This window comes from Sebastes umbrosus, chromosome 1 (assembly GCF_015220745.1).
Source record: "Sebastes umbrosus isolate fSebUmb1 chromosome 1, fSebUmb1.pri, whole genome shotgun sequence".
Lineage (NCBI taxonomy): Eukaryota > Metazoa > Chordata > Actinopteri > Perciformes > Sebastidae > Sebastes > Sebastes umbrosus.
The window spans coordinates 43,067,969-43,088,444 of NC_051269.1; the positions used below are offsets into that span (position 1 = coordinate 43,067,969).

General features: G+C 44.7%; 1 protein-coding gene across 1 annotated transcript; it reads right to left on the bottom strand.

Annotated features, from left to right (window-relative positions):
- Nucleotides 1–830: 830 nt before the first annotated feature.
- Nucleotides 831–20,396, bottom strand: aldh1l1 (aldehyde dehydrogenase 1 family, member L1). Its single transcript, XM_037768277.1, has 24 exons — nucleotides 20,383–20,396; nucleotides 18,695–18,710; nucleotides 16,016–16,161; nucleotides 14,609–14,843; nucleotides 14,357–14,522; nucleotides 14,111–14,212; nucleotides 13,009–13,098; nucleotides 12,204–12,341; nucleotides 10,586–10,711; nucleotides 10,402–10,493; nucleotides 8,893–9,040; nucleotides 8,698–8,817; nucleotides 8,283–8,410; nucleotides 7,728–7,878; nucleotides 6,300–6,370; nucleotides 5,864–5,969; nucleotides 5,056–5,143; nucleotides 3,281–3,374; nucleotides 3,062–3,161; nucleotides 2,862–2,960; nucleotides 2,075–2,240; nucleotides 1,870–1,975; nucleotides 1,486–1,685; nucleotides 831–1,246 (listed from the first exon to the last, which is right to left on the bottom strand). Exons 3-24 carry the CDS (start codon nucleotides 16,140–16,142, stop codon nucleotides 1,191–1,193), a joined length of 2,709 nt encoding a protein of 902 aa, XP_037624205.1. The 5' UTR covers nucleotides 16,143–16,161; nucleotides 18,695–18,710; nucleotides 20,383–20,396; the 3' UTR covers nucleotides 831–1,190.
- Nucleotides 20,397–20,476: the final 80 nt, after the last annotated feature.

Genomic DNA, 20,476 nt, shown 5'->3' on the forward strand with positions numbered 1-20,476 from the left:
AGGAATAAAGAGACTCAGCAGGAATAAAGAGAGACTCAGCAGGAATAAAGAGACTCAACAGGAATAAAGAGAGACTCAGCAGGAATAAAGAGAGACTCAGCAGGAATAAAGAGACTCAGCAGGAATAAAGAGAGACTCAGCAGGAATAAAGAGAGACTCAGCAGGAATAAAGAGACTCAGCAGGAATAAAGAGAGACTCAGCAGGAATAAAGAGAGACTCAGCAGGAATAAAGAGACTCAGCAGGAATAAAGAGAGACTCAGCAGGAATAAAGAGAGACTCAGCAGGAATAAAGAGAGACTCAGCAGGAATAAAGAGAGACTCAACAGGAATAAAGAGAGACTCAGCAGGAATAAAGAGAGACTCAGCAGGAATAAAGAGAGACTCAGCAGGAATAAAGAGAGACTCAACAGGAATAAAGAGAAACTCAGCAGGAATAAAGAGAGACTCAACAGGAATAAAGAGAGACTCAACAGGAATAAAGAGAGACTCAACAGGAATAAAGAGAGACTCAGCAGGAATAAAGAGAGACTCAGCAGGAATAAAGAGAGACTCAGCAGGAATAAAGAGAGACTCAACAGGAATAAAGAGAGACTCAACAGGAATAAAGAGAGACTCAGCAGGAATAAAGAGAGACTCAACAGGAATAAAGAGAGACTCAGCAGGAATAAAGAGAGACTCAACAGGAATAAAGAGAGACTCAGCAGGAATAAAGAGAGACTCAACAGGAATAAAGAGACTCAGCAGGAATAAAGAGAGACTCAGCAGGAATAAAGAGAGACTCAACAGGAATAAAGAGAGACTCAACAGGAATAAAGAGAGACTCAGCAGTGACGGTGCTCAGTAGTTTTCATTGTTAACCAAACATTGTTATTAGAAATGTTACACTTCTTTAGACTCGTCTGACCTAATGTAAGCCATATTAGAAATGAATGCAGTCTGTTACTGTAACTCAATCACATTGATTACACAACAGTCTCACTACCTAGAGGAACATTCTTCATTTGCATAGTTCAGGACAACACGTCGTACTACACGGCTCCGAGGACTCAACAGTCACGTGTTAGACAGATTTAACATGTTAAGGCACATACAGTGTTATCAGTCAGTAGTCACTAATGATTGGTCTCCTCTGCAGGTCCACATCGCTGCCTCTGGATGTCTCACTGCTTCTTCCTGCTGTGATCCGACTCAATACTCGATGGTCACTGCCTTCGTCTTCAGGTATTCGTTGAGAGCCTCTTGTCCTGTTGGAGTGACGGAGACACTGACGGTAAGGACGGATATGAATCACTACTAACAGGATGTGATCCAGTCTACTTAAAGGGATAGTTCTGGTGTTTCTCAGTGGGGTTGTATGAGGTTCTTCAGCAGCCAGATGAAAGCAAATACTTGAATTTAGTGTTGATACTTAACTATGAAGTGTTTAATAAAAGAAGTAGAGCTACACAGCAGCAGCAGCAGCAGCAGCAGCAGCGTGTCTTACCCAGGTCTTTGCCAAAGCCAGACTGTTTGAAGCCTCCGAAAGGCGAGGCCACGTCAGTCTTGTTGTAGGTGTTGACAAAAACTGTGCCGGCGTTGAGCTTCTCGCTGACGTACAGAGCTTTGCTGATGTCCCGCGTGAAAACACCCGACGCCAGACCGTACTCCGTCGCGTTGGCCCTTCTCAGGACATCGTCCACTTCACTGAGGCAGGGAGACGGAGACGGAGACGGAGACGGAGACGGAGACGGAGACGGACGCCGGGCAGGAGAAAGAGAAGAGAAGAGAATGATTAGACGTGTTGGGAGTGAGAACGGGCTGGTTGTTGTGAGTTGTTGGTAATGTGGTAAAAAGGGGGATATGAGTCAGTAAGTAGAGTCAGACTTACCCGCTCTTGAACTTGGAGAGGATCATGACGGGGCCGAACGACTCCTCTATAGCGACGTACATGTGGTCCTGAACATCGGTGAACACCGTGGGCTCGAAGAAGAAGCCTGGAGGCAGACACACACAACGAGACGGCACATTACAGACCTACAGATGGAATAAACCAGAGGTGACTGGTTGATGTATCTGAGACTCGCTGCCTTTACCTGGCCGCTGCACCTGTTTGCCACCACAGACCAGAGTGGCTCCCTCCTTGATGCCGGTCTGACAGTACTCCACCAGCTTGTCCAGGTGGGCTTTGTGGTTCTGAGGGCCGTGGTCTGTGGAGCGGTCCAGCGGATCACCGATCTTCATCTTCTTCACCTCCTCAACCTGAGAGAAGAAGAAGAAGACGACCACGATAATAGAGATGCAGGTCAGAGGTCAAGGGACCCCTTTGAAAATGGCCGGGCTAGTTTTTCCTCGCCAACATTTAGTGTAAGTTTGGAGCGTTATCTAACCTCCTTCACGACCAGCTAGTCTGACATGGTTGGTACTGATGGATTCATCAGGTTTACTAGTTTACTATGATAGTAGAAGTATCTTCACTCGAACTTTAAAACTGAGCCGCTACAACCTAAAAACGTTTGGTTGTGTTAATGTGTTCAATAAATTAGTGGCGTTAAAACAATTTTGCATTAACTCTGAGAGCCCTAAAATCAACCCGGTGCCTCTGAGGAGGAGAGGAGAGGCAGAAACATCAGCAGAGAGGTGAGGCAGAAACATCAGCAGAGAGGTGAGGCAGAAACATCAGCAGAGAGGAGAGGCAGAAACATCAGCAGAGAGGTGAGGCAGAAACATCAGCAGAGAGGAGAGGCAGAAACATCAGCAGAGAGGTGAGGCAGAAACATCAGCAGAGAGGTGAGGCAGAAACATCAGCAGAGAGGAGAGGCAGAAACATCAGCAGAGAGGAGAGGCAGAAACATCAGCAGAGTGAGATAGAAGGAAACGTACCACTCTTTTCACGTACTGGTCGTGAATGGTTTCCTCCACAAACAGTCGGCCGGCTGCGATGCAGTTCTCTCCCTTGTTGAAGAACACTGAGCTCATCCCCTGAAATACACACATATATCACATCACATCACATCACGGTGTGTTACTGCTGCAACTATGTTAAACGTGTGCAACACGTCTAAAAACATGATTGATCTCACCATGCGGACAGCCTTGTCCATGTCACAGTCAGCGAAGATGATCAGAGGAGATTTCCCTCCGAGCTCCAGAGAAACTTTCTTTACGTTGCTGACGGCGCAGCTTCAGATGGAGGAGGACACACAGAGACACAGAGACACAGAGACACAGAGACACAGAGATGAGCAGCGATGTCGGTTTAGAGTCCACAGAGGTTTGTAAAAACGGGTTTCAGCTCTCACCTCTTCATGATGTGTTTACCGATCTCAGTGGAGCCTGTGAAGCCCAGTTTACGGACGTCAGGATGGTCGGACATACGCTGACCCACCAGAGCACCTAGAAGGAGAGGATGAGATCAGTTACAACGATCAGAGCTGCATTAGTTAAAGGGGAACTTCTGTAGCTTTCAACCTATTTGACCTTGTTGTTGTGTCTAAGTGACTAAGGAGGACAACAATGTATGAAACTGGTCCAGTATTGAGGGAGAACGCTAAACGGGCTGTGATGTCATCACTCAGGTCAACTCGTCACCGTCAACGTGCGTCCACTAACAGTTCTTGTTTTTGCCGCCGACAGGCTCAGACTGTTATTAGAAGTGTCTGACAACATTATAGAAAGAACCCTACAGAGAAATAAAAGGCTTTTCTTTACCTTTCTGTTATTGTTATTGTGTCATGTGACTCGTTGCCAGAAGACAACGGTGGAAACGGAGTGAGAGATGGAGAGAGGAGTACCAGCGTTGTCAGAGTTTGTTGTGTTGGACTTGAAGGAGGTTATGTTTTCACCGGCGTCTGTCGGTCGATCTCTCCGTTAGCAGGATTACTCCAAAAGTCCGTGATGGATTTGAATGAAATGTTTTGGGGGGGGTGGGGTGTAGCACAACGAACAATCCATTAGATTTTGGTGGCGATCCGGATCATGATACAGATTCAGAAATATTTTTAAGGATACTGATCAGCCTGAGCATTAAGACCACAGGGTATAACACATGTGCAGTGTGACTGATGACGCGTTGACCCCGCCTCCTTCTGAGAGCAGACATACGTGTGTGGATGTGTGGAGCTGCTGTCCGTCCGCGGTGAGAAAGAACAAAGTGGTAGATGACGGGATGAGAGACAACGTAGTGTAACGTTATACAGACATAACAAGGCTGCTGAATGAGAGAGGCATCCGCCGATACGTTACAAGGAAACACACTGTGTTAATAACAAGCCGACCACCTCACGGTACCGCCAGCTGGGAGCTGGGATCTGCTTTTTAAAGTCACGCACCTTGGTGGAGTTCTGCGCTCTCCGAGTGACATTCTAGTTTTTAGCTGATTCAACAATGTGGATGTCACACGAGATCTCAGAGCGAGACTTCTCCGATCGAACAAACAGACCGGATCAAGTTAAAGATAAAGAAAAGTGTTTTATTTCTCTGTTGGGATCTTTCCATAATGTTGTCAGACACTTCTAATAACAATCTGTTAAAACAAGAACTGTTAGTGGACGTATGCTGACGGTGAGGAGTTGACCCGCGCGATTACATCACAGCCTGTTTAGCAGCGTTCAACTGACTGGATGTGCTGCATTTACAACACGGAGCAAAGTTGTTTTTGCACCGAGAGGAATAAAAAGTAAAACGTGTGGAAACCGGTTTAAACAGGCTATTTTGTAAAGACGTGCCAACAACATCAGCAACGTGTCTCGTGTCTGGTGTCACATTATTTACTGTGTATTTCTCACGTGTGTTTTAAACATAGTTTGGAGACCTCATCAGAGATTCAAACATCTAGTAGTGTGACCTCCTGTCTCCGGTCAGTCATGTCGTTTGTAAACCACAACGACTTAAAGACTCCCGATTAGACAGCAGGTTGTGTCGTGACTCTGAAAGTCTTGTAGTGTGAATTTGGCTTTAGTCACTACGACACAAAAACATGGGATATAAAATACAGAAGTGACCCTTTAAGTGTATGCTTGATCTTTAAATAACAACTACCAGAAAACAAAGTAAGGCTGACAGCGTCTGCTCCTACCTGATCCAGGTAGAATGTTAATCACTCCTTTGGGCAGTCCGGCCCTCGCCGCCAACTCAGCAAACTTCAGCGCCGTCAGCGGAGTCACCTGGAAACACAGGACTGGTTTATTTAACCCACGCTACGCTAGCAGCAGACATTCACGTCCCCCTCAGGATGAACTGTAATAACTGACTCGGACTTTTCATTTATAGTAGCGCCATCAGATCAAAATATAGTTTACGACCAAACACCTGCAAAACTATCGACATTCCCTCAGCTCAGGGGTCGGCGACCTTTACTACCTAAAGAGACAAAGAAATCTGTCTGGAGCCGCAAAACATGTGATCATTGTGATGAAGGTAACACAGTTTATAGTCTAAGTATATAGTATATAAGTCTAATGCAGTGAGGGCCAAAGAGACAATGTACTACGGAGTATTAGGGCCACATTGAGGGAAAACACATCTGAGATTTACAGAATGAAGTCAGAATATTACAAGAATAAGTCATAACTTAACGAGTAAAAAAGAAAATGACTACTTTATAATATTACAACTTTTTTCTCATAAACCTATGACTTTATTCTGTAAATCTCAGATTAATTTTGTTCCTCAATGTGGCCCTAATACTCCGTCGTACCATAGACCTACAACAATAAATAAAAATGAAAATGTAAACAACATTTCCATGTTTATAACTCCCCAGAGAGCCACTGGAGAGGAGCTGAAGAGCTGCAGGTTGCTGACCTCTGGTCTAACTGTACTTTGTGTCTGGAGCTAATCAACTGTTAGCATTCTGAGAGGCTAACGACTGGAGGCTGACTGACCTGAGCAGGTTTGAGGACGACGGTGTTTCCCGCTGCCAGGCAGGCTGCCGTCTTCCAGGCCAGCATCATCAGAGGATAGTTCCAGGGAATCACGATGGCACACACTCTGAGAGGAGACAGGGAAGATGTTTACATGCTAATGACATAAAGAACGTAAGACTTTATTTATATCATCCTGTAGCTTCCTAGTGGTGATCCTCATGTGTTCAAATCACAACATTCACATTTAGGTCAAAGTATGTTTTAGCGTCGCGAGAAACCTTTCCCCACATGGTGACCTGACATAGGTTTCTGCATGATGACGCTGCTACATGTCCAGTATATATACATCCTTATAGTCTGTGTATTAATACAGTATATATATATATATGCTCAACATGTGTGTGTGTGTGTGTGTGTGTGTGTGTGTGTTTAATCATGCACACGACTCTCTCACCCTATTGGCTCCTTCTTGGTGAAGGTGAGGTTACGGTTGGGTCTGGCCTGGTTGATGGGGATGGTGCTGCCCTGTGAAAAGACGACATCATCATTCATTTGCAGGTATTATTGCTGATTAGCCATATACTACGGTCAACTGGTGGTTTTACAGGTTCAAAGTAATAGTAATAGTCACTATCTGATGAAGGCCGTTGCATTTGCAGTATTAGGAACTGTGGCGACATTCCCGGGAAAAGGCGACACTATTTGGATCTCTGGGAAGAGAGATCCACCTGTAGTTACCACTTATCCCCATACTGTAGGTGCTAACAAAGAGAACAAAACAGAGATCTTTCTGCGATTGTAACTTTAAGTTTAAAGGTCCCATATTTTAAAAAGTGAGATTTTCATGTCTTTTATATTATTAAGCAGGTTTAAGTGCTTTATATTAATACTGTTAAACTATCAAAACGCTCAATATACAGAGAAACACACACAACCCGTATTCAGAAATTGTGCGTTTGAAACAAGCCGTCAGGATTTCTGTCCATTTGTGATGTCACAAATATACAATATTTAGACCATTACATGGTTTTAAACGTAAACATTCTAAATGTGTCCCAGTTTGTTTCCTGTTGCAGTGGATGTAAATAACATCAGCTGACAGTAGGGATGCACCGATACCACTTTATATCAGACCGAGTACAAGTACTTACATTTGGGTACTCTCCGATACCGAGTACCGATACGAGTACTTCTCTGAGCCTAAAGACCCTCGTTAACAGCCAGCTGGAGGGTGTGAGCGACACACGGCAGGCTGGGGAGTCCCGCATACGAGGCGGTGCGCCGCGACCGGCTCTAGGTCGGCTTGGAAAGGCTCGGGGCGAAGGTGCTTCCCGGGGCCGTGGACAAAGTGTCACCGAGGCGGACTGTCCTCAGTGTCCTCAGTGCGCCTTTTACGTGTCGCCAGGGCGGGGCTCGGCCCACGTAAAAGGCGCCAGGGGTCGGCAACCCACCCGACCCGTCTTGAAACACGGACCAAGGAGTTTAACGCACGGTGCCGTTGTATCGAAGGTGTTTTGCGAGTACGAGTACATGAGCACAGTATCGGATACCCGATAGTGGTATCGGTATCGGTATCGGTATCGGTGCATCCCTAGCTGACAGGAAGTAAACACCCAAACTGTTGCCTAGCAACGCAATTCCGTTGCAAATCTGTTGAAATGCACTAAAACGGAGCGTTTCAGACGGAGGGTGAATACAGATTTATTCAGGCAGACAGTACGAAGAAAATAAAGTGTTTTCTGAACATTACAGCATGTAAACATGTTCTAGTAGAAACACAGAATACAAGTATGAACCTGAAGATGAGCTGATACGGGACCTTTAAGTTAAGTCTGATCTCGTCTCATGAGTGACCTCCAGGGTTTAAAAGCGGCCGTCTTACTTGGATCTTATCACACCAGCCGGCGAAGTAGCGGAAGGTCTGGATGGACATGCCCACGTGAGTCTTGAGGGCCAGAGTGTAAACCGCTCCGGAGTCGATGGCTTCGATGGTGGCCAGCTCCTCCTGGTGCTCCTCCATCAGGTCGGCCAGCCTGTGGGGGGGGGGGGACAACAAGGTCACTGACATCGTGGAGCATGATTCCTGATTTCAAGAATTCAAGGTAACGCGGGGTGAGTAGTTGATATACAGACGGTCATTTTGGGGGTGAAGTGTTCCTTTAATGGTGCTAATTCCTCAGCAAGTATGCAGACTATGCAGAACAGTTAACATCCAGTGAACCGGGGACTGACCATAGATAATCCAGCCTTACCTGGCAGGTAGTCGTCATAACAACAGTTATGCATCATGCTGTGTTCCCAGTTAACTCTATGGTGACACTAAGCTTGCCATGGATAAACTGGGTGGTGATTTAACCAGCCAACCTTTAAGTTTTGGGTGTGATGATGAGTGTGTTGCCTTGTGAGAGTTCAGTTTAGTGAGAGCGAGTGCACTGACTTGTAGATGAGTCTGCCTCTGTCTCTGGGGTTCATCCTGCCCCACTCTCCCTCCTCAAAGGCCTCCTTAGCAGCAGCCACTGCCCGGTCCACGTCACCGATCTGGGCCAGAGACACGTCACAGATGGCCTGCAGAACGGACACATGAAACCACACCGGTGGTACAGAAGACTTCAGTTATATGGTGGTTAAAGATCTGAATACTGGTGATGGAGACTTTAACATCTGGACTACGTCTGTAAAACATATAATAATATTGTTCTAATGAACGCTAATGATATAGCACCTTTCCTGTGCCTGTAACCTAGCAACCTGTCAACACCAGAACTTGAATGTGGTTTTGTGCTCTCGGTAGAACTCATAGTATTAAAAGTAATATTTAGAATAGCGTTCTCTGTCCGTCTGTCCGTCCTCACCGTGCCGTCAGTGGGGTTGATGGTCTTGTAGGTTTTTCCTCCTTCTGCATCGATGAACTCTCCGTTGATGAACAGCTGATGAGGCATCCTGATGGTCATGTTGTTGGTGTTCTTCTCCACCTGAGGAATCAGACCGACAGTCAACACGTCGTCTTCAGTAACCAACACCAGCCAGTAACAGCCAGTCACACTTACATAGTCAACGACCAGCTCCTCTTTGTCGTCCTCCCCTCGCAGCTTCCTGACGCACATCTGGATGAAATCCTGGAAGGTGCAGTTCATGTAGACGTCCTCGTTCTGCAGCTGGCAGCTGGCGGCCCGGAGCTTCACCTCCTCCACCAGCCTGGAGATGGCAGCAGAGAGGAGAGGAAGGAATCACAGGTTTAATGTACTGATCGGTAAAACGACCCTGAAGAAATGAAACTAGTTAATAGTCTCTAATGCATTACACTGGAACACATAACAACATCTGGGCTTTGAGCTACATGCCAACATGCTCAATGACGATACTAACATGCTGATGTGTAGTAGAAATAGAGCCCTATGTAAACCATCTATAGCGCACGGTCTAAAGTGCATGGTGCAGGTGTTTTTAGAGCGTGTCCAACTCCACTTTTGCTGGTTGAGCGGCACATAATCTGTGCACAAAGTAAGGCTTAAGGGGTGAGGGGTCGTATTCAGTCTCTTAATTAATCATCGGTGTGTTTTGGGGCGTAACAGGAATCAGTGTCATCTCCCTTTCCCTTTCAAAGTCAGGTGCACCTGATCCTCTGTCTTCTCCGTCTCCTGATCCTCTGTCTTCTCTGTCTCCTGATCCTCTGTCTTCTCCGTCTCCTGATCCTCTGTCTTCTCTGTCTCCTGATCCTCTGTCTTCTCTGTCTCCTGATCCTCTGTCTTCTCCGTCTCCTGATCCTCTGTCTTCTCCGTCTCCTGATCCTCTGTCTTCTCCGTCTCCTGATCCTCTGTCTTCTCTGTCTCCTGATCCTCTGTCTTCTCCGTCTCCTGATCCTCTGTCTTCTCCGTCTCCTGACCCTCTGTCCCATTACCAACCTGCCATCATTGCTTTTGGATGTTTAGGATTCTGGGAGTCTAGAAATGACGTTTTCTTTCTCTTTGTTCTTTATTGTACCAGATAAACCTGAATATGAAGTAAGGAATCTCTGTCGGTCTGTATGTCCTTCACATATCTCAAGAACCGTTCATCTGATCTACTTCACATGTATGGCTGGGGACGAGGACGTGCGGTGTTGAAGCTGGTGCAATTTAGACATGCGACACATTCAGTATCACTTAACTCCAACAGCCCTCAGCGGGGCTTCAGGGCTCTGCAGACTGAGACCAGCATGTCGTCTGCAGCGGGCAGACTGTGGCTCATTAACTGCTGGATATAAATTACTAACGTTACAACCAAATTCTTCTTCACTTCCCCGGAGTCAACAAGCGATGAGCGGTTCTCGTTCCGAACGGGCACGCCCCCGGGGTTATCATAGCACTGCAGTTGTCCTTTCCTCCTGAATTCTCCTTCACATCTTTCCTTGACCTCATGATGTCTTCCATCGAGGTCGAGCAGAAGACATAGGATGGATTTTCTTTTTACTATTTGACCACAGCCCCGGAGCCAAACAATCTGCCCGCTCCAAACAGATACCGCACGAGTTAGATAACATCTATTGAAGGAGCTAAATCCCCCCCCCCCCTCATTACCTGACCACATCCATGGAAGCAGCACCGGACTTGAAGAAATCAGTGGAGTTTTCAACCTGACTGACGTTAGTCAGAATACTCTGCCACACCGCCTGTAAGGAAACAACGCAGAGAGTCAACACGTCTACACATTTCACCAGATTTCTTTCAACTCCCCTTGAATTAGTAGGAGAGGAGGTCCTACCCTCATCTGCTCAGCGAAGGTCTTCTCCTCCTCGGTGAGCTCCACGGCAGCGCTGCTCCCTGAGCGGAAGTACTGAGCTGCAGCGATCATCTTCCCGTCCTCAAACTGAAGGTTCTTCACCAACAGCTGCAGACAAACAGAGCATGACATGACCATCGATGATGACACCAGTTTCACCCAAAGACATCAGATTAGATAGAAACGTTACTGTTTGGTGGTATAGTTTCAGTTTGTGCATCGACAGAAGGAAAAGTGCACCAAATGGAGTCAACAGCAGGAAACATCTGTGAAGTCACCTGACGCTGTATTTAAGAGCTGATGGAAATATTCTTATTTAACACCTTTCAGTGTGTTTGGGGTCATTTTAAAACACTTTAAGAACCTGCAGGAAACGTAAATATGAGGGTGAGAAACACGGGAGGAACTAGAAAAGAGGCGATAAGAATGACGGGTAGTTCGCAAAAAGTCAAGGCCACGCCCCTTTTAGGGGAAAGAAAACAGAAGATCTCATAGACTTCAATGTCATTTGACGTATGTTTAGATTGTATTCTAAACATTTGTTTTATACACGTCTAATAATTATTTAGTGACCTTGCCTGAACCTGAGCGTTGGCGATACCTTAATAAATGACGGTTGATCGTTGCCATGTCCCTTCAGTCGTCCCCCGTCCAACACAGTGGAGGAGATCACTGATCCAGACATCTCTACATATCTGACTGAACCCCGTTAGACTGAGTGTTGTCTGTTAATAACCAACTGGTTGATCTACAGGCTGGGATTTAGTTGGACAGTCTGATGCTGCTAGAATGTTAATGTGTGACTGTATTACTGCATTACTGTATGATAGTCGAACCTCAGATCCAGGAGGAGCAATGTGGACTCCGTCCTGGCCGTGGAGCAGCGGACCGGCTCTTTACCCTCGCAGGGCTGTTGGAGGGGTCATGGGAGTTTGCCCATCCAGACTACATGTTTTTTGTGGACTTGGAGACGGCTTATGAATATGGGGTACCGGGGTCGTTGTTACGAGCCATCCGGTCCTTGTATAACCAAAGTGAGAGCTGCGTCCGTACACTCGGCACAAAGTCAAACACGTTTCCTCTGGGTGTCGGCCTCTGCCGGGGTTGTCCCTCGTCAACGATCCTGTTTTTGATTTTCATGGACACGATCTCGAGGTGCAGCCGGGGGGGAGGAGAGCATCCCGTTCTGGGACCTCAGAATTGCGTCTCTGCTCTTTGCAGATAATGTGGTTCTGTTGGCTTCATCAGACCGTGACCTTCAGCAGCACTGTGGCGGTTTGCAGCCGAGTGTAAAGCGGTCGGGATGAGAGTCAGTACCTCCGAGTCTGAGGCCTTGGTGCTCTGCCGGAAACCGGTGGATTGCTCCCTCCGGGCGGGGAGTGAGTCACTGCCCCAAGCGACGGAGTTTTAGTATCGTGAGGTCTCGTTCACGAGTGAGGGGGAAAAGGAGCGGGAGGTGGACAGACGGTGGAATGAGAAAGGACACGATGGGAGATACAACAAGATGAGGGCCAACAGGAGCAGGAGTAAAGAACAGGACTCCACACAGGACACTTTAGGAGATAAATAGCTCCAGAGGACGACGACGGCGACGACTTACCGCCTTGCCGTCGTTGCCGAACAGCACCAGGCCGGCCTTGGTGACGATGCCGGGCCTGCTGACTCCGAGGATCTCCAGAGGCTGACCGTTAGCTGCGGTGGCGTTACCCACCAGAGAGGAGCCGTAGAAGGTCACTTTCTGTAGGAAGAGAGACACGAAACAGAAAAACTCTGGTGAGGACAACGTCTAATAAAGAATATTTTTACCTCGTAGCAATTTTTCCCTCGAGGCAACAATACAGTTTAAAAATGAGGCGACTGGAAAACAATGTGTTGCACTGGAGTCGCAGAAGGAACATATCAAGACGTACGGAGGAGGAGGAGGAGGAGGAGGCGTGCATTAACCCTCCTAAACTGTGACATGCTCATCGGCACAAAATATTTCCTTAGATCCATCAGGTATGACCGTGGTCTTCAACACAGCCTGACGTTACACCTGTTCAGTATTGATGTGAATAGCGAATAGTCTGGTGTTGACGTGCACAGCGCTGCTCGCTACCGGAGCCAGTTTAATCCCAAAAGGCGCGATGCTTTCTCCAGTTGGGCCGGATCACGTCGGAGTGTACCGAACCGTACCGCAGTTCGTTTGGAAGTGAACCGAGACCCCCCCCCCTTCAAAGAGGTCTCGGTTCGCTTGTTTTGGTGCTGCACCCGAGTGAGATTGCTGTGTTCACACCTGCCCCAAACGAACCGCACAGAGAGGGTGAACTAAACGCTGCAGGGTTCCATTCAACCCAACTAAACAAGGCAGGTGTGAATACGCCCTGAGCGAGCATCCAGAAACACAGTCCAGAGCGCTGCGTTACCTGTCCATCAACCTCGGCCCAGGCTCCGGGCACTTTGTCGTTTCCTCGGATCCAGTTGTGGAGAGCCTCAGCGGACTGGTTCCAGTCAATCTGCCAACACACACACACACACACACACACACAGTCTTCAGTCTTCAGATGTAACATGCAGTAAAATCAAAGCACTGAAATATTTTACTTTGAAAACCATTAAACTGAATGTACGTAGTTCTGATAGACTCCATTCAGGTCATAAATCAAGTTTCTCAAAGACTTCTATACAACCAGACTTCTGACTGATGTTTCAGCAGGATTTGGAAAAACTAGTCCATGCATTGATCTTCAGCCGACTAACAGCGTTTTTACTGGTCTTCCTAAAGAATGGATCAGACAGCTGCAGCTGATTCAGAACCTGCTGCTAGAGTCCTCACTAAGACCAAGAAAGTGGATCACATCAGTCCAGTTCTGAGGTCTCTACACCGGCTGTCTGTCTCTCAGAGAACTGATTTAAAAATACTCCTGCTGGTTTACGAAGCACTTCTGCTGTGTTCTGAACCATCCAGACCTCTCAGGTTCATCTGGATCAGGTCTGCTTAGTGTCCCCAGAGTCACAACTAAACATGCAGAAGCAGCGTTCAGTTTTTATGCACCGAATATCTGGAACAAGCTCCCAGAAACCTGCAGGACCGCTTCAACTCGGAGTTCTTTTAAATCAAAGATTCAAACTTTCCTGTTTGCTGCTGCCTTTTATTAAACCAGATAATGATCTTATCCTGCACTAGAGCTTTCACTCTGGTGTGTTAGACTCTATTCTAGCTTTTATTTTTAGCTTGTTCTTATTTTCTAATCTTTAATGTTTTTATGACTGTTTTAATTATGTCTTAATCTTCTTTTGCACTCTTTCACAATGTTCTTGAATGTTTGTGTAAAGCACTCTGAGTTGCCGTGTTGCTGAAATGTGCTCTACAGATAAAGCTGCCTCGCTTTCTTTTAGCAACCAGAGGAGTCGCCCCCTGCTGGCTGGTAGACAGAATGCAGGTTTAAGGCTCCTCAGCATCACTTCTCAGACCCGGAGGTCGCCGCCTGGAGACAACTGATCTCTCTGGATGTCGTAGTATCTCACCTTAGCGTTGTCTTTCTTCTGAATGCACTCATACGTGGCTCCCTCCTCTGGCTGGGTGATCCTCGGGGCCTTCCCTCCTGCAATCAGCCTCACTGCATCCACCTGGAACCAGAACAACAGACGGAGGGTGAATCCAGAGGGTGAACACGGAGGGTGAATACGGAGGGTGAATCCAGGTATATCCAGATAGACAGGATGAGAACATTAAAGCAGGTCAACATGTTCCGGCCTCATCTCTACACTCACTGTGCCTCTGACTCCCTCTGGGAACAGGAACCTCTTGTAGATGGTGTTGACGGTGTCGTCGGGTTCAACGTCACACTCCCTCTGCAGCAGGATCGGTCCGGTATCCAGTCCGTCGTCGGCCCAGAACACCGTGAACCCGCCCTTCTTGTCTCCATGGATCAGGGTCCTGCGTGTCAGAGACACAGAGCAGGTAAAACACTGGGCGTCGTCGCCATGCCGACCCTCCAACCCGACGAACATCATGTGACTCACCAGTTGATGGCCGAGGCTCCCCGGTGGCGAGGCAGCAGGGACGGGTGGTAGATGATGGAGCCGTGTTTGGGCTGGTCGATGACCTCCATGGGGATGAACTGGGAGCAGAAGGGCAGGACGTTGAGCTCGGCGCCGGTGGCCTTGTACTGGGCCACAACCTCCGGGATGGCCTGGCCCTTCACACGCCAGCGGGGGAACTTGAAGACGGCGACGCCATCCTTCTCCGCCTCCGTTGCTAGGGGAGGAAAGAATAATCAAACTCATGGTTTTAGTTACAAAATACTAATAAATATAAATATGATTTTTATTATGAATTCATCGCTCCATTATTTGTTTAATTAATCAATTTATTGTCAGAATAGTGACAAAAATATTATTCAAATATTTTTATTGAATTCTTTTCTCCACTTTTAAGCAAACATTCATACACAATATATAACTATTGTGCTCGCAGAGGTGATAGGTGACTAAATAAATAAATGATAATAATCCAAATTAAGCATATCAGAATAAATAAAATACAAAATAATTAACTATATATATATAAACATATATATATCAATATAAGTAAATTAAATAATTCATAATAATAACATAAAAAATACAGTAGAATAGTAAATAAATAAATAAATAATAACAATCCAAATTAACCAGATCACAAGAAATTAAATAATAAAAAATAATTATACATATATATATATATATATATATATATAAATTAAGATAAAATAATATATTAAAAAAATAGAATAGAATAGAGAAAAATCAGACCTCAGTGTTACGTATTCAAATTGCTGTTTTGACTGACCAACTGTCCAAAAGGTATTCAACTAATAAAAATAAAAACAGTGATATACGTGACATGAAATGGACAAAATCGGCAAAACCTGCAACAAATAACTGAAACGATTCCCCCCGCTGACTCAGGAGAACATGCAAACTCCACACAGACCGGCCCAATGACGGTGAAGCCTTTAGACATTTAAATGAATCATACTTTCTATGTTAAGGTGAAAGCTGGACTTTGTAGTTCTCTAACTCAGACAATCAAAACTACATTATTCTCTATCTCTTCCTTATTCTTGTCCAGAGCTGTAAATCCAGATAAAGACAGTTACTGCAGGTTATTGTCCCATATTAAGATGATGGTCTGTATAACCTGATGTAAAGATAACAGGTGATGACTCACTGACAATGACTGTGCAACTTTTAGAGGACAGACAGCTTTATTGATTTCTTTTATTTGTTTAGTGGAACAAAGTGATAAAAGTGTCGGTTTGAAGAGTCCAAATTTCATTTGGCACCATCCTGAGTCTCTTCATGGCGGGTGTGCTTTAAGTGAGAGAGGAATATTTCATTTTAACTGGTCCTAAGCTTCAGTTAGTCAGTCAGTTTGGTTGTTCTCACCCAGCGGGTCGGCCTTGCCGTCCTTGTCAGGGATGGTGAAGACTCCTACGACGGTGTGGCCGTCCTTCCTCAGCTCTTTGTAAACCTCCTGGCCGAACAGACTCTGTCCAATCACGGCGATCTTCATCCTCACAGCTCACTGTGTTCTGGAGACACACCGGGACAATACGTTTATAATTAATACAAGCAATCAGAGTATCTGGATCATCTGTCACATATGAGAACAAAGTACATTTCATATTGCAGGTGAGGTTTTATTGGACTACCTGCATATCATTTTCTATACTTGCAAATTCTTTGCAACTACGAGGCAACTGATCATTTAACCTGATGAACTTAACTTAACTTAACTTAACCTAACCTAACTTAACTTAACTTAACTTCCGAGAGCCCATTAAAGGTTTCAGAGCATATCTGTGATTGAGGGATTGCCTCCACACGGCTCTCAACATGGTGACGGCTGAGCCGGCGGCTTGCCGTTAAAGGCAGAGAACATACTGTATATTACTGAGAAGTGAAAGTACATTTTTTTATTTCATTACAACGTCAGCGCCCAGCAGTAGAGCTACGCTGCCGCCATTTTGGACTGAAAGTGACTACCAGACGCCAGTAAAACGTCCTCCTACAAAGAGCTGTACAAAAGAAGACCGGAGGGTGGGCGATGTGTTTCCGTGACAACGCGTGTTTTGGGACGCTGTTATCAGCAGTAACCGCCGTATGAGCTCACTGCAGAGCGGCGACCGTGAGCGAGCCAGTGGGGCGCAACAGAGAGACTCACATGCACTAAAATGCACGTGTCGTAGTAGTAGTTGTTGTTTGGTGTTATTTTAATGCTCTGGATATCAACTAGAGCACCTTTAACCTCGTTTATTACACAGCTTTGTTGAATACTCAATTCTGATTGGTCACAACGTTTTACAGACTGTAACTTCTCTATAACAGACCGTTGCTACGTATAACAGACCGTTGCTATGTATAACAGACCGTTGCTACGTATAACAGACCGTTGCTATGTATAACAGACCATTGCTACGTATAACAGACCGTTGCTATGTATAACAGACCGTTGCTATGTATAACAGACCGTTGCTATGTATAACAGACCGTTGCTATGGGTGCAGCTCTGATGTCGGACTCTGGAGGACCGTTTTTGTGTCATATCATTGATTCCTTCAGTGAGTAGCCGTGTAATAAGCAGGATAATGTACAGCTAGCGGGTCATTGTTGTGAAAGAATCCCCTTCAGGGCGCTGCAGGTGGACTCCAACGCGAAGCAACAAACAACGACCGGCTCACTGGACATTATCCGTTACTCAATCAACATACTGACTTCAGAATACGCTCAGCAAAGTTCAAACAACACAGAACACGCCTGTGATTCTGTTAGGTTTGTATGTGTGCAGTATGGCTATACAATAAATCAATTTTATCAAAATTGCAATATGGCCAACTGCACAATATTTGTAAAAGGCAAAATGTGTCAAAACCCCATTTTCAATTAAATATTGTTGTGCAGCAGAGAAAACTTCTTTGGTTGGTAAAGATCCCCGCAAAAATAAAATCACTCCATAAATCATTTTAATATATTTTTCAATGAAAGTTAGAATAATGACGTAAAAACCATCATTCCCTGTAATATCGCAAATCATATCGCAAATTGCAATATCAGTCAAAATAATCTCAATTAGATATTTTTTTCTGAATTGTTAAACCCTCGTGTGTGAAAGGCGTTATTTCCTGATAAAGTTCTGTGGTTTCAGTTTGTTTTATAAAAGACTGAGCGGTCACACCCCCCACCTGAACCTTTATGCAAACACGTCTAAGTCTTTAGTGTGTGAGTCCAAAGAGCAACCTGAGCAGCTCTGTGCTGGTTTCACCAGGACTTCAGCAGGACTTCAGCAGGGAACAGTCTGAAGAATAAAGACTGTGTGCACGTGCTCAGATACGTTACTGTGCATGTAGACGAATAGCATTCATAATCTATTCCCAGAGAAGTATTTTAGATGTGGTTGCAGATGCTCTATCAAAAGCACATAACAAGATTGTGTTATATTATATCCCATAGATAGAACAGTATTCTTTCATTCTTTTAGATTTGAATATTGTTGGAATACGTTCCTATCTTAATATACTCAGCATAAAACAATAACATGATCAATACCTATCAACCTTTAAACAGCACCATCTCCACCATCAATCACTGTGATCAGGAGTCTGACTGACTGTTTGACTGTTTATTGACCCCATAGAGAGGGGGCGGGGCCTGCTCTGCTGACAGCCAATCAGATCCCTCCGTGCAGCTCATGTCTCCCAGTTGACCAATCAACAGCTCGGAGGAGTTGATGGGATCTGACAGCCCTCTGAATGGATCAGTTCAAAGTTTAATCACAAACTAACATTCATATCAATAACTGCATATTATCATCAGCACTTTATGCAGAAATAATGTGGAATATGAATATCCTCAACAGCTGCTGCAAACACCTGCAGTCTCTTATTGCAAATATAAACAACCTGCTCGTGGGTGTGTGCACGTGTGTGTGTGTGTGTGTGTGTGTGTGTGTGCGCGCGCGCGCGTGCGTGTGTGCGTGTGCGTGTGTGTGCATCGTTCTGCAGCTTCATGCAAACAGAATAAAACAGTTATAAATCAGAATAAACCAGCAGTGTGATCTCTTCTTACCCTCCTGCTGCTGACACTCAGAGCTCCTCTTCTTATCCAGAAAGAGCGATCACACAGAGAGCATTGCTTTTAATTCACCCCCCCGGCCCCCCCACCAGCAGCCTCACAGACAGGCGACCTGTTGCATAACCTGCAGATGAAGAGCAGTGATTGGTCAGGACGGCTGAGAGGCTGCAGCCAATCAGCTGCTGAGAATCTGAGAGAGCCCAATCACACAGAGAAACGTCTACTGAGATTAATCAACACAATATTATAATAAAAACAAAAAGGCTAGTAAACAGGTGAGACTGCTCCCAATTTAATGTTTTAATTAAGTTACTATTTATTTATTTATTTATATTAACCCTTGACATGTTTCTTTGTTACTTTTTTATTTCATTTTACATTTGTTTTTATTTATTTATTTATATTGACCCTTGACATGTTTTATAATACTTTTTTTATTTCATTTTATGTTTTTTTTATTTGTATTTATTTTTCCCCCTTCATTTCGTTTGTATGTATTGACCTATGTATCGGTTTATTGTTTATTGTTAACATAAAATTTATTTTAAAAGAAATAATACAATAAGGACTGATTATGTGCATGTTTTATGCAATATACTGACTTAATTTGACTTTTTTCTACTGAGCAAACTAGTATTCTCACAGGGAGAAATTTGTATGGGTCAATAAATATTTTTATTTTTATTTTATTTCATTTATTTTTTATGATATATCCATAACTTTAGTTAAAGAATAACATAGTTTTCTGTACCAAAATAATAAACAATAATACATTATTTGTAAAATAATATTGTATATTATATAATTTACATAAAATAAAAAAAACTAAAACGTGAATATTATGAATATTATGGAGATATTGTTGTGGTCGTAGAGTTTTTTGTATTTCCTACTGTGGCAGTAAAGTCCAGAATTATGCCCAAATGCTTTTTATATTTTGTTTTCTATGTTCCTACTATAGATTCTATGAAATTTAAAATTAAAGGTGCTCGATACGGATTTCAGAGCGTATCTGTTGCCTCCACACGGCTCTCAACATGGCTACGTTTGAGCTGCTAGCCGCTAACAGTGCTGACAGTGCTGACAGTGCTGACAGTGCTAACGGTGTTCATTGACGGCCGTGACAAAGCTTTGGCATTTGACGCCCTGGGAATGAGAATGGACCGGCAGCTTTGATAATGGCAGTGACCGAAGGACCAGAGAGTTTGCAGGCGAGTAGAGCAGATGGAGGTTGTTTTAACGTCTTGCAGCCAAACTGTTTTCTTACGTTATTAATTTTAAGCTGCTTGTAGACAAGTTGCACATTTTTATGATTTACGTTTAATGATACCAGCTCCTTGATTTTGTTTTTCACGTAATTTTGGAGCAAATTCCAGGCTAAAGGTGCAGAATATGCAAAACGACCTTTCCCCAATTTTTAATCCGAGCTTTTGGGACAGAGAGCACAAAGTTAGTGGATGTCCTCCGCAGCGTTGGACCAGTTTCACAAAGTGTTGTCCTCGTCAGTCACTCAGACACAACAACATGGAAAACAGGTTGAAAAACATACAAGTTACCATTTAAGCTGAAGACAAATGCTAAAAGTCCCTGACTGACTGAGCTGGGAGCTGATAAGGTTATTGTTGTTGCTGCCTCTGAAAGGTCAGAGGTCAGGAAGGTCAAAGTCAGTGCAGCAAAACAACCTGCAGACATTCAGTGAGGTATTTAACACCTCTAACTTTCATCTACATGGTCAGTGTTCTGTTGTATTTTTTCATCTGTTCATAACCATCTTTT

Excerpts from the sequence above, each read along its gene's own strand:
- aldh1l1 (XM_037768277.1), bottom strand. The coding sequence starts at position 16,142 with ATGAAGATCGCCGTGATTGGACAGAGTCTGTTCGGCCAGGAGGTTTAC. Across the intron at positions 14,844-16,015 it reads CGGCAAGGCCGACCCGCTGG|CAACGGAGGCGGAGAAGGAT; the intron begins GTGAGAACAACC and ends TTCCTCCCCTAG. Across the intron at positions 5,970-6,299 it reads ACCAAGAAGGAGCCAATAGG|AGTGTGTGCCATCGTGATTC; the intron begins GTGAGAGAGTCG and ends GTCTCCTCTCAG.